The 13024-nt window shown below is 43.7% G+C and overlaps 1 protein-coding gene across 1 annotated transcript in view; it reads right to left on the bottom strand.

Annotated features, from left to right (window-relative positions):
• Positions 1–13024, bottom strand: part of BTK (Bruton tyrosine kinase) — a 367194-nt gene that overhangs the window by 177084 nt on the left and 177086 nt on the right. Inside the window, exons 4-5 of the mRNA XM_069748626.1 lie at positions 8391–8456; positions 1799–1880 (exon numbers count right to left, since the gene is read on the bottom strand). Of these exons, the coding sequence (XP_069604727.1) occupies positions 1799–1880; positions 8391–8456 (148 nt within the window). The remainder of the gene's footprint in view (positions 1–1798; positions 1881–8390; positions 8457–13024) is intronic.

Below are 13024 nucleotides of genomic sequence, written 5' to 3'. Positions count from 1 at the left end.
AGAGTGAGAATGAGCAAGACGCCGGGAACTCGACCCCTAACAAAATGTACCAGGGTCAGATACCAAGAGAGCATGTAGTAAACTAAAGGGAAAAGGCACAGGTTATGGTCCGAGGTCAGAATACCAGGAACATAGCGGACCAGAGCAAAGGGACTAGGCAAAATGGATTGTCAGAACAAGGTCCAAGGTCAGGCAGCAATAGATCAAACAAATAGAGCACACGTATACAAGGCAAACCACAAAGCAAATGCTACATCTAGCAGAGATCTGATACTTAAAGCTTAGCTAAGTAGCTGCGTAATCACTTGGAACAGGGAACACCTGAAGGAAGCTCAGCACTTCCCAGTCTCAGATTGGATGGCTGAGCTGTCAATCAAAATACTGACTGCTCAGCATGCCCCTGCACTAAATTGGAAGACTGAGCTGTCAATAAAAATACCAACAGTTCAGCACACGCTTGCACTAGATTGGACAGCTGAGCTGTCAGTCACTACATCCAATACACAGGGCCGTGCTTAGTAACCCTATGTTTACCCTGGTTACCAGTGTAAATGTAAAAAAAAGAAACACTACATGCTTACATTCCGGTGTCTGTCCCCCGGCGCTGTGCTTTCCTGCACTGTCAGCGCCGGCCAGCCATAAAGCAGATTACAGCGGTGACGTCACCGCTGTGCTTTACGGCCAGCCGGCGCTCACTGTGCAGGAAAGCACAGCGCCGGGGGACAGACACCGGAATGTAAGTATTTAGTGTTTTTTTTTTTTACATTTACACTGGTAACCAGGATAAACATCGGGTTACTAAGCACGGCCCTGCGCTTAGTAACCCGATGTTTACCCTGGTTACCCAGGGACCGGCATCGTTGGTCGCTGGAGAACTGTCTGTGTGACAGCTCTCCAGCGACCAAACAGCGACGCTGCAGCGATCGGCATCGTTGTCTTGATCGCTGCAGCGTCGCTAAATGTGACGGTACCTTAAGAGCTGTGATCAGATTAATTACAGTGGCTAAAAGGAACATGGAGATTTACGAGTTCTAATGGAGTTTGGAGGAAAGAGCCTCAAAGTCGTTACATTTAACCACTGCCTTGTCCTTGAATAGATGTATATGCCCTTTTTGCGGCAATGTGCTTTCTTTGTCTGTATCATGTATAAAAAGCCCCTGTTACTGTTGTTCAAGGCCATTCCATCACCATTCTGCCGCCATGCCACACCATGGCCAGGCTAGGGTTAGACCATTGCCAGAGGTCCCAGCGTTACTTTGCCTGTCTGGACCCCTGTTTGTGCCTGCATGCTTTGTCTCTCTGACTTTTATGAAACTGTTCTACTGCGAAGTCTCCGAATAAACTTCAGTCTCAGCTTGATAAGAGGATTGTCTACATATTTTTCCCAGCTCTTCCAGCTCTCAGTAAGGACTTTCTTACAATATTCAGATGTCTGATTCTACCTGCATTTTTATAGCTGGATCAATAAAAATTGGTTGCGTTGACTGACTTAACAGGCTGTCCAAATTGCTAATGGACTGGATGGCAAGGGCAAAGAGTTCGTAATGACGGCAGTAACCCCTCTTATTTTATGGGGATGTATAAAGTCAAGAAACCTATTCTACTGTGTATAAAGACATCTGGGATAGGATGAGTATGAAGAGGGTAAAAAATACAAAAAATGTAGAAAACAAGTTACATTTGGTTGAAAAATGTGTGATTAATCATGTACATACTTAGTTCCTTCTGAAAATACACAATCATAGTGACACTTGAAGCGATTACACAAATTATTATTATGCATAGGATTGCACTATACCGTGCTTTATCTGATGAAGCCAACGTTTCCTCAGGTCCTCAGTGGGGGCAAAGACATAGAGTGGTCCATCATCATACACTATCTGTAAGCATAATTTGTGGTTTAGAAAATATCTGATGAGGGCAGTACATAGAAATTTATTCTGCGTGCTATTTAAAACAATGAATAGTCAAACGCCTGTTTTATTTATTTATTGATACGTCTTACAAATAAGAGAATTCTCCTGATACTTTAATATAATATAGTTGACACCTTAAAGTTTGAGGTGAATTAACTGCTTTAACCGTGCTCCAAGCATGTTTACGGTATTACGCTCTACTGACATTTGTGGATTGTGAGTCATGGGGAAAGCAAAAGAATTGTCAATGGATCTATGGAAATAGGTAGTTGACCTGTATAAAACAGGAAAGGGATACAAAAAGATATCCAAGGAATTGATAATGCCAGTCAGCAGCATTCAATCTGTGATTAAGAAATGGAAAATCAGGGGCTCTGTAAAAACAAAACCACGGTCAGGTAGACCAACAAAAATGTCATCCACAACTGCCAGGAAAATAGTTCGGGATGCAAAGAAAACTCACAAATAACATCAGCTGAATTACAGGACTCTCTGAAAACTAGCAGTGCGGCTATTTCAAGATGCACAATAAGGAGGCACTAGAAGAAAAATGAGCTGCACGATCGAGTTGCCAGAAGAAAGCCATTACTGCGCAAATGCCAGATAGTATCTCACCTACAATACGCAAAACAGCACAGAGACAAGCCTCAAAACTTCTGGAACAAGGTAATTTGGGGTGATGAGACCAAAATTGAACTTTTTGGCCACAACCATAAATGTTACATTTGGAGAGAGGTCAACAAGGCCTATGATGAAAGGAACACCATTCCTACTGTAAAGCACGGAGGTGGATCGCTGATATTTTGGGGATGTGTGAGCTAAAAAGGCACAGGAAACTTAGTCAAAGTTTAAAGAAAGATAAATGCAGCATGTTATCAGCAAATTCTGGAGGCAAATTTACACTCATCAGCCCGGAAGCTGCGCATGGGACGTACTTAAATGTTCCAACATGACAACGATCGTAAACACAAGGCCAAGTCGACCTGTCACTGGCTACCTCAGAACAAAATGAAGGTTCTGGAGTGGCCATCTCAGTCTTTTGACCTCATTATCATTGAGCCATTCTAGGGAGATCTCAAGGGCACAGTTCATGCTAGACCGCTAAGTAGTAGCGTAGCTACCTGGGGGGCATAGGGGGCCATCGCCCCGGGCCTGGTGCTCAGAGGAGGCCCACCCAGAGCTATGCTACTGTAACTGTAGCTGCATGTGCCGATACAGTTACCTTCTGCGGCAGAGCAGGGAGAATCGATCTCCCTGCTCTGCCGCCCGCTATGGGGCCCCTGAGCAGGCCGGGGGGAGCCGGTGTCAGTAGTGGGCCCCCCGCCCATCACTGCACTGATGAGGGAAGGAGCGCTGCGCACCGACGTCGACAATAACAGTGGGCGCAATGATGTCACAACCTGGTGCCCGCTGTCAGAAGATGAGCGGGAGGTTGGAGCACCGATGAAACAAGTAGGAAGAGAGGTGAGTATTTATTTATTGTTTTTTTTTATGGGGCTGACTTATACTTCAAGATCTGCCTATAAGGGTGCTGCCTTAACCTTCAGGATCTGCCTATAGGGGGGTTGCCTTATACTTCAGGATCTGCCTATAGGAGGGCTGCCTTATACTTCAGGATCTGCCTATTGGGGGCTGCCTTATACTTCAGGATCTGCCTATGGGGGGGCTGCCTTATACTTCAGGATCTGCCTATATAGGTGCTGCCTTATACTTCAGAATCTGCCTATGGGAGTACTGCCTTTTACTACACAGTCTGCCTATGGGTTGCTGTCTTATACTACAGGGTCTGCCTATGGGGTGCTGCCTTTTACTAGAGTCTGCCTATGAGGTGCTGCCTTATACTACAGGGTCTGCATATGGGGTGCTGCATTTTACTAGAGTCTGCCTATGGGGGGCTGCCTTATACCACAGGGTCTCCCTATATTGGTGCTGCCTTATATTTCAGAATCTGCCTATGGGGTGCTGCCTTATATTTCAGAATCTGCCTAGGGGTGCTGCCTTATACTACAGGATCTGCCTATGGGGTGCGTTATCCTATGAATACTACACTGTGTTCCAAATAATTATGCAAATAATATTTCCTCATATTTTCTCTAAATTACCTATCTGAATTGCAGTCATTGTTATTTTCCAGTCATCTACTCTTCTAGTATAATTGCAATGTTTTGGAACAAACTGCCTATGAAAACAGTATCTTTTTTAAAAAAAAAAAAACAATCAAAATGCATGTTCCAAATTATCATGCACAGCAGAATTTTCAACCTTTTTTATTTAATTTTGAACAAAAAAAATGATCAATTGTGATGTTATAAGCATTATCAGCTTATTACAAAATGAAATCAAACAGTTTTCAAGTGAAAACTTTATTCTAGGTGATGTTACATTTGCACATAGGACACCTTGTTCGAAAGCTTCTGAACTCTCTCGTCCATTGAATTTGTCAGTTTTTGGATGGTTTCTGCTTCAGTTGTTTTGCATGTGGACAGAATACCCTCCCAGAGCTGTTGCTTAGATGTGAACTGCCTCCCACCATCATAGACACTCCTTTTGATGATGCTCCAGAGGTTCTCAATGGGGTTGAGGTCAGAGGAAGATGGTGGCCACACCATAAGTTTGCCCTCTTTTATGCCCATAGCAGTCAGAGATGCAGATGTGTTTTTTGCAGCATGAGACGGTGCATTATCATGCATGAAAATGATCTTGCTGTGGAAAGCACGGTTCTTCCTCTTGAACCATGGCAGGAAGTATTGTTTTAGAAACTCCACATAGATTATGGAGTTCATCTTTACCCCTTCAGGGATCATAAAGGGGCTGACAATCTCTCTCCCCATGATTCCAGCCAAAACATTACTCCACCTCCTCCTTGTTGGCGCCTTAGCCGTGTTTTCATGGGGTGTCCATCAACCAGCCATCCTCCACTCCATCCATCTGGAACATCGAGCGTTGCACGGCACTCATCGGTGAACAAAACAGTTTGGAAGTCAGTCTTCATGTATCGTTTGGCCCACTGGAGCCATTTCAGCTTGAGTGCAGTGGATAGAGGTGGTCGACAGGATGGCTTACGCACAGCTGCAAACCTCTGAAGGACCCTGCATCTTGTTGTTCTGGGGACGTTGGAGGCACCAGCAGCTTCAAAAACTTGTCTGCTGCTATGACAAGGCATTTTTGCAGCTGCTCTTTAAACCTTACGTATTTGCCTGTTGGAAAGAGTCCTCAATTTTTCCTTATCAGCATGCACACGTGTGTGCTGGGAATCAGCTGCATACTTCCTGATTGTGCGATGATCACGATGAAGTGTCTTGGCAATGTTGATTGTAGTCATGCCTTGACCTAAATACTCCACAATTTGTTGCTTCTCAGCAGCCGACACATCCTTTTTCTTTCCCATTTTGGCCAAAAATGTAGGCTGCTTAATAATGTGGAACAGCCTTCTTAAGTAGTCTTGCCTTTATTTGGACACACCTGCCAAACTAATTTGCACAGGTATCTGCAATTGCTTTCAGTGATATAAAGAGCCCTGACACACATCACCATCAATGAGTTTAAATGACAAACAAAAAAATTCTAACCTTATCACTCCTAAACTCTTTGTGCATAATAATTTGGAACACAGTGTATATTCATACATTATTAGTGAATTTTCCAATATTGATCCTTGAATTAATAGCCCCCCAGCAGTTAACAGCCACATGAGGAGGTAGTACGTTATCAGGACTTAGGTAGTGGACCCTCTGGGTCCCGACTTCAGAGCCCCCGAGGGCGAGTGAACCAGGTGATGCCACCCCCTGTACAGGGAGTGATAGGGACAGGCCCAAGGAGGGTGAAGCCGCAACTGCCAGAGCCAAAGGGACGACTGAAGATAGAACAAAGAGAGAACGGAAGACGGAGCTACTGAAGTGACAAGAATGGCGGAGGCACTGGACAGATAGAGGCAGCAAAAGACAAAGTACTGACCGGTAAGATGAAAGCACACGTTAGACGAAAACAACGGAGACTCAGGACTGGCAGGCACAGCAGGAACACAGGACTGGCAGGAACGGCAGGCACACAGGACTGGAAGGTACGGCAGGAACGCTGGATGGGCAGGAACGGCAGGAACAAAGGACTGGCAGGAATGGTAGGCACACAGAACTGGAAGGTACAGCATTAACACAGGGTGTGGGTGTTTCCACGTATACCATAGGTCTTTTTGGGTTTCTTTCTCTTTTGTCTGTCTTTCATGTATGACTGTGTGAACAAGTCCTTATCATTAGCCCTGTGGCTCACCCTTTGTCTATGTGTACTATGTTCTATTGTTGTTGTTTTTGGGTGCAGTGAAGGGCACAGAGGGTCAGCTGACGTTGAATAGGAGTGCCATTGCGTAATTCCATGGTGCCATTTCTGCGGTCAGGCAGGGACAAAAAAGGATCAAAATAAGGATTTGTCTAGTCTGTAAAAGAATCTGTGTTGTGCAGATTTAAAATCTCCCCTGGCTTGTTCATCTCTGTACGAGTGTGAATTCAGTCATAACATTATAGTCAGACAATTTAGCGTGTTCTTGGGCGTCCGTATGGATCTGGTTTGCAGCTTGGATATACAACTACAGGTCTTGTCCCTGGAGGTTGCAAAAATCAGGGACCAACAGCAGCATGCACGTTTGACCGCTTTGGTTGACCGAGGTCATCTATAAACCATGTTGGAACCTAAAATTACCGAATTGATTAGCTGAACACAGAAGTAAGTTTTCTATTTAATCCTATTTCATACAAATTATACTTCCGTTTACGTTGGGTATCCTCTGGGTCCGAGAGTCAACAAGTAGGCATTATTTTGTCTTTACTCAGTGGAGATCCACAGGCCTGGGCATTTTCTTTGCCCGAGTATTCTCCTTAGTTGGCCTCTGTAGAGGCGTCTTACTCAGCTCTCAGTTTAATTGATGACAACCCTGACAAAGTTGCTGTTGCTGAGTCCAAGATCCATACATTGATTGAGGGAGGTCATAGAGCTGAGGATTGCTGCTCTCAGTTCAGATGTTGGCTGTGGAGACCTTTTGGAAAGACCCTACTCTCTGGAGTCAGTTCTAGCAAGGACTCTCACATCAGATTAAGGGCAGGCTGACTTACAATTCTTGTCTGCAGTCTTTAGAGAAGGCTATGACCCTCGCTATTTATTTAGAAAGACATCTGAGGGATAGAGACACATTAGAAGGTATTTTAGTCGTATCTCTTTCATCAGGTGAGACTGGTGAATCTCTGCAAATTTGTGCTTGCCGGGGTCCTAGAGAGGGTACGGAACAAACACGGGCAATATACTTTTGTTTATATTGTGGTCATTCTGGTCATGTTATGGTTCAATGTTTTAAGTACATAATTAATTTCTTAATGGAAAAAAACCTTAAGTGTCAAGTTGCAGGTTCCAAGAATCTGAAATTATCTCTTGTACCAGCATCGGGTGTTTTCCTACAGGTATCACTGGATACTAAAACTGGTTTTATTTTTACACCTGCATTTGTGGATTCAGGTTCTGCTTTGAACTTCATTGATTATGACTTCACTGTAGATTGTGCTTATAAAGGTACCTTCACACATAACGATATTGTTAACGATATCGTTGCTTTTTGTGACGTAGCAACGATATCGTTAATGAAATCGTTATGTGTGACAGCGACCAACGATCAGGCCCCTGCTGGGAGATCGTTGGTCGCTGAATAAAGTCCAGAACTTTATTTCGTCGCTGGACTCCTGCTGACATCGCTAGATCGGCGTGTGTGACACCGATCCAGCGATGTCTTCACTGGTAACCAGGGTAAACATCGGGTAACTAAGCGCAGGGCCGCGCTTAGTAACCCGATGTTTACCCTGGTTACCATCCTAAAAGTAAAAAAAAACAAACAGTACATACTTACCTACCGCTGTCTGTCCCCGGCGCTGTGCTCTGCTCTCCTCCTGTACTGGCTGTGAGCGTCGGTCAGCCGGAAAGCAGAGCGGTGACGTCACCGCTCTGCTTTCCGGCCGCTGTGCTCACACAGACAGTACAGGAGGAGAGCAGAGCACAGCGCTGGAGGACAGACAGCGGTAGGTAAGTATGTACTGTTTGTTTTTTTTTACTTTTAGGATGGTAACCAGGGTAAACATCGGGTTACTAAGCGCGGCCCTGCGCTTAGTTACCCGATGTTTACCCTGGTTACCGACATCGTTGGTCGCTGGAGAGCGGTCTTTGTGACAGCTCTCCAGCGACCAAACAGCGACGCTGCAGCGATCCAGATCGTTGTCGGTATCGCTGCAGCGTCGCTTAATGTGAAGGTACCTTTATGTCTCTCCTCTCTGTCTCCCCATTCAAGCCGCTCTATGTGTTCCTAATCTAAGAATGAACTTACAACAAGTTGAGCACATTTTATATGGATCAGTGAAGGTAAAAGAAAGATTGCAATTTTTTTCTTGGAATATAAGTCATAATGATGAGTTCGTGGAAAGTATGTTGCAGAATATGTCTTACCTGAAATGGGTATGGAAACCGCTCAATGATACTAATCTGTTCAGTATCTGCAAATTCGTCCCTTGTCTGAAATAACAGGAAAAATTCAGTATGTTAAGAAAACACAGAATTTTTAAAATGTTATAAAATTTAGAGATGACAGATGACAACAATTGGTTTCCGTCAATATAGTGAGAGTCCCAGTTATTTAGATCTTGGTTGTTCACGCCCATATTCTTTTTGAATGTGGTAATACGTGCTTGTTACAACCTATGGGTAAGTTCACACAACCGATTTCTCCACGTATGTGAAAAACATACCGATTATTCTGATCAGAGTTTGAGCGCCAGTTTTTACAGTACGTGGAGGGAAAAAAATGAAAGGTTTACACACGTTGTCCTTTCTGTCAGTCCTTAATAAATTGGACCTCACTGGTATGTCATCCAAGTGTAGTCGGATTTTATTCATACACCCTTATACTTGCATTGCTGATTTTGATACGGCCCCTCTGATCAATATTGAACATGTCTCGGATTTTTTCCACAGACCTCAAAGTCCAAAGAAAAAAATCGGACACGTGCACAGCCTCATAGAATATCATAGTTGCACTTCCTTTAAACTTTTGGCTAGCTATTTCCATATATACAGTATATGCTGTGACAGGGTCACTGGCAATGTATGTGAGGGGAGATATGTGTCACGAAAGTTGCTATCTTCTGTGATGCGAAACCCATAAGTTTCTCTCTAGCATGTTATGTGCTGAGAGGGGTCCATCAGCCATGACAGGGTTAAGTTTTTTTGTGAGTGGCTGTAAGAGATGGGCGGGATGGTTACTCATCATACCTCCTCCCCAAGGGTGTGGTTCGGGAAGTTAAATGACCGAACATTGAGGTTTTTTCGGTTTGTGTGTTTGGAGACAGGGAAGTCTCCAGTCTCGAGCTCCAGTGGGAGCTGGACTTTGTTGTATCCTGAGAGGGTGAATCCTGCGGGCATATGGACTGTGCTATTAAGTTATCATTTGTTTTGCCTTTATGCCAGAAAGGGCATGTTTATTTTGTTATACCCTGCACTGGTTTATGCCATGATTTAATAAACCAGTAGAAGCAACGGTCCTGTGTCTACCTTTGTGAGCAGCCAAGTGAGACAATCTAACCAAAATGTGTATATCAAACCATAATTCCACACCGTTCTTCAATAAAGCCTTAGAGTCCCAAATAAAGCGTTCACACATTATCCAGAGAGTTCCATAAAGTATTTCCCTGCAGTGCACAATGAGTGGCATTGAGTTCCCACAATAACTAGAGAACGCCATACTTTAAGTAATTATTACCTACAGTTTCAATGTCACAGTGTTATTGTTGATAAAGGACTCTCCTGCAAGTTGTAAAACAACCAAACACACAATGATGGGCTTTGACTTATAATGTGGTCTGTTGGTTCTGTGCCACTTTTGGAAAAAAATAGCACTGCTTACTGTCTACTGATTAACATATTACAAAGACAAATATTCTTCCTGTAACAAAATAAAGGTTTTATTCTATGAAATCTATGGTTTAGAACTGGAAACGCTTAAAATTCTTCATTATTCTGGTGAAGATTGTACAACTATGTTACCTGGATGACTGACACACAATGTTCTGGAATAGTGGCTCTGTTGTAAGGTGGGGAAAAATGGTACCCGCACACAGCAGTGCCCCCTATAGTCCTCTGGAGATCCTGGTACCCCAACATGACTCTTCACTGCAGCATGGGACAGCTTGCTTTATTTACAGGTCTTTCAATATGGAGGAATTATACTTCTAATGTAGGAGAACTCCAACAATATCAAATCAAAATTCAGATAGTTCCCTTAGTGAAAAGTGGCGTGTCAGGGAAGGCAACACTGCCTGCATTTTGTCACAGTGTCTTGCATCCTGGCCTCAGTTGGGCGCATTCTCTGTCACATGGCATTCACTAATATTCTTCATGCAGAGGCCCAGGATCTTCTTGGTTCCTCCAAGGCTTCCATGATACCTGCCTGTGCACCTCACTTAGTCTGAGGACGGCCTAAATTTAGTCACTGGCTCTTACCAAAAAGTGACCTTGCTTTACTTGTTTCTCTCTGTCAAACCAATCCCCACACCAGTTTACATGTGTAAAACAGGTTTATAAATTTGCATAGTGATAGGGGGGAAACAACCAAAAGTAAACATTCACCAACATGGAGACTTTAAAGTACAGTGGGTGCATACACAGGACACAATATCTACTTTGCAATATTGGGCATTTAACAGGGGGCATTGGTCTGACCCCATATATACATGAGTCATGTGCAGAAACATATATAACCCCTTCATGACCTTGGGATTTTCCGATTTTCCGTGTTCGTTTTTCGCTCCCCTCCTTCCCAGAGCCATAACTTTTTTATTTTTCTGTCAATATGGCCATGTGAGGGCTTATTTTTTTGCGAAACACTTTTGAACGACATCATTGGTTTTAGCATGTCGTGTACTAGAAAAGAGGAAAAAAATTCCAAATGCGGTGAAATTGCAAAAAAAGTGCAATCCCACACTTGTTTTTTGTTTGGCTTTTTTGCTAGATTCACTAAATGCTAAAACTGACCTGATATTATGATTCTCCAGGTCATTACGAGTTCATAGACACCTAACATGTTTAGGTTCTCTTTTATCTAAGTGGTGAAAAAAAATTCCAAACTTTGCTAAAAAAAAAAAACTTGCGCCATTTTCCGATACCCGTAGCGTCTCCACTTTTCATGACCTGGGGTCAGATGAGGGCTTATTTTTTGTGTGCCGAGCTGGCGTTTTTAATGATACCATTTTGGTGCAGATCCGTTCTTTTGATCGCCCGTTATTGCATTTTAATGCAATGTTGCGGCAACCATAAAAACATAATTCTGGCATTTCAAATTTTTTCTCGCTACGCCATTTAGTGATCAGGTTAATCCTTTTTTTATTGATAGATCAGGCGATTCTGAACGCGGCGATACCAAATATGTGTAGGTTTGATTTTTTTTTTTTATTGATTTATTTTGAATGGGGCGAAAGGGGGGTGATTTAAACTTTTATATTGTTTTCATTTTTTTCACATTTTTTTTTACTTTTTTTTTTACTTTTGCCATGCTTCAATAGCCTCCATGGGAGGCTAGAAGCTGGCACCACTCGATCGGCTTCGCTACATAGCAGCGATCATCAGATCGCTGCTATGTAGCTGAAATGCAGGCTTGCTATGAGCGCCGACCACAGGGGGACGCTTACAGCAGGCCGGCATTAGTAACCATAGAGGTCTCAAGGACCTCTATGGTTACCATTCTGATGCATCGCTGACCCCCCGATCATGTGACAGGGGTCAGCGATGCACTCATTTCCGACCGGACAGCCTGAAGCGCCGGTTAAATGCCGCTGTTAGCATTTGACAACAGCATTTAACTAGTTAATAGCGGTGGGTGAATCGTGATTTCACCCGCCGCTATTGCGGGCACATGTCAGCTGTTCAAAACAGCTGACATGCCCTGGCTTTGATGCGGGCTCACCAAAGCGGGGGATCTGACCTTGGATGTACTATCCCGTCCGAGGTCAGAAAGGGGTTAAAAAATACAAGTGAATACGGTCAACAATCATCTGAGTCCCTTAAACTGTGATAGATTATTAAAGGGTCCCTGTAAGCACAAAATGACTGACAAAGTACAGGCGATCGGTGTATCCCGGTGGGGTCAAACATTTACATACCCCTTCCCACATTCTTGTTTTCCTTCTACCTCCACCTCTCCTCTTCTGTGATTGACAGCTCTGGCTTTATAGAACCAGAGAATTCTGGAGATAGAAGGACACCAAGCAGGTGGGAAGGCGCACTTAAATGTATGGCAGCCATGGAGCACAGAGTGCCTGTACTTGGCTTGAACACTTGTTTTGTGCTGATAGAGTCCCTTCAACCCTTTTCCGACATGTGGCATAATAGTACACCCACGGTGCGGGCTCTGGCTCTCAGCCCGCACCTTTCCGGGCACATGACATCTGATTTATACAGCTGACATGTGCCTGCAACAGCCACGGACAGAATCGTGATCCACCCGAGGCTGTTAACTAGTTAAATGCCGCTGTCAATCTATGACAGCAGCATTTAACTTGCGCTTACCAGAAGCGCGTAGCTAATCCCGCCCATCGCTGACCCTGTCACACGATTGCGGGTCACTGATGGGTCGGCATGACAACCAGAGATCTGCAGCAGATCTCTGGTTGTCATTGCCAGTTTGCTATTAGCGCCTCCCAGTGGTCAGCATTCATAGCAAGTGAGCATTTCTGCTACACACAGATCATCGCCTGTGTGTAACAGAGACGATCAGAAGATTACAGCTTCTAGTCTCCCATGGAGACTAGTGAAGCACGCAGAAACTTAAAAAAAAAGTTTTAAAAAATATTTAAAAAATAAAAAATATATAAAAGTTCAAATCACCCCCCTTTCGCCCCATTCAAAATAAAACAGTAAAAAAAAAATCAAATCTATACATATTTGGTATCACCACGTTCAGAATCGCCTGATCTATCAATATAAAAAATATTAACCCAATCGCTAAATGGCGTAGCAAGAAAAAAATTAAAACTTCAGAATTACGTTTTTTTGTTGCCGTTACATTGCAATAAAATGCAATAACAGGCGAT

This window comes from Ranitomeya imitator, chromosome 2 (genome assembly GCF_032444005.1).
Source record: "Ranitomeya imitator isolate aRanImi1 chromosome 2, aRanImi1.pri, whole genome shotgun sequence".
Lineage (NCBI taxonomy): Eukaryota > Metazoa > Chordata > Amphibia > Anura > Dendrobatidae > Ranitomeya > Ranitomeya imitator.
This window is presented reverse-complemented; position numbering and strand designations above follow the sequence as displayed.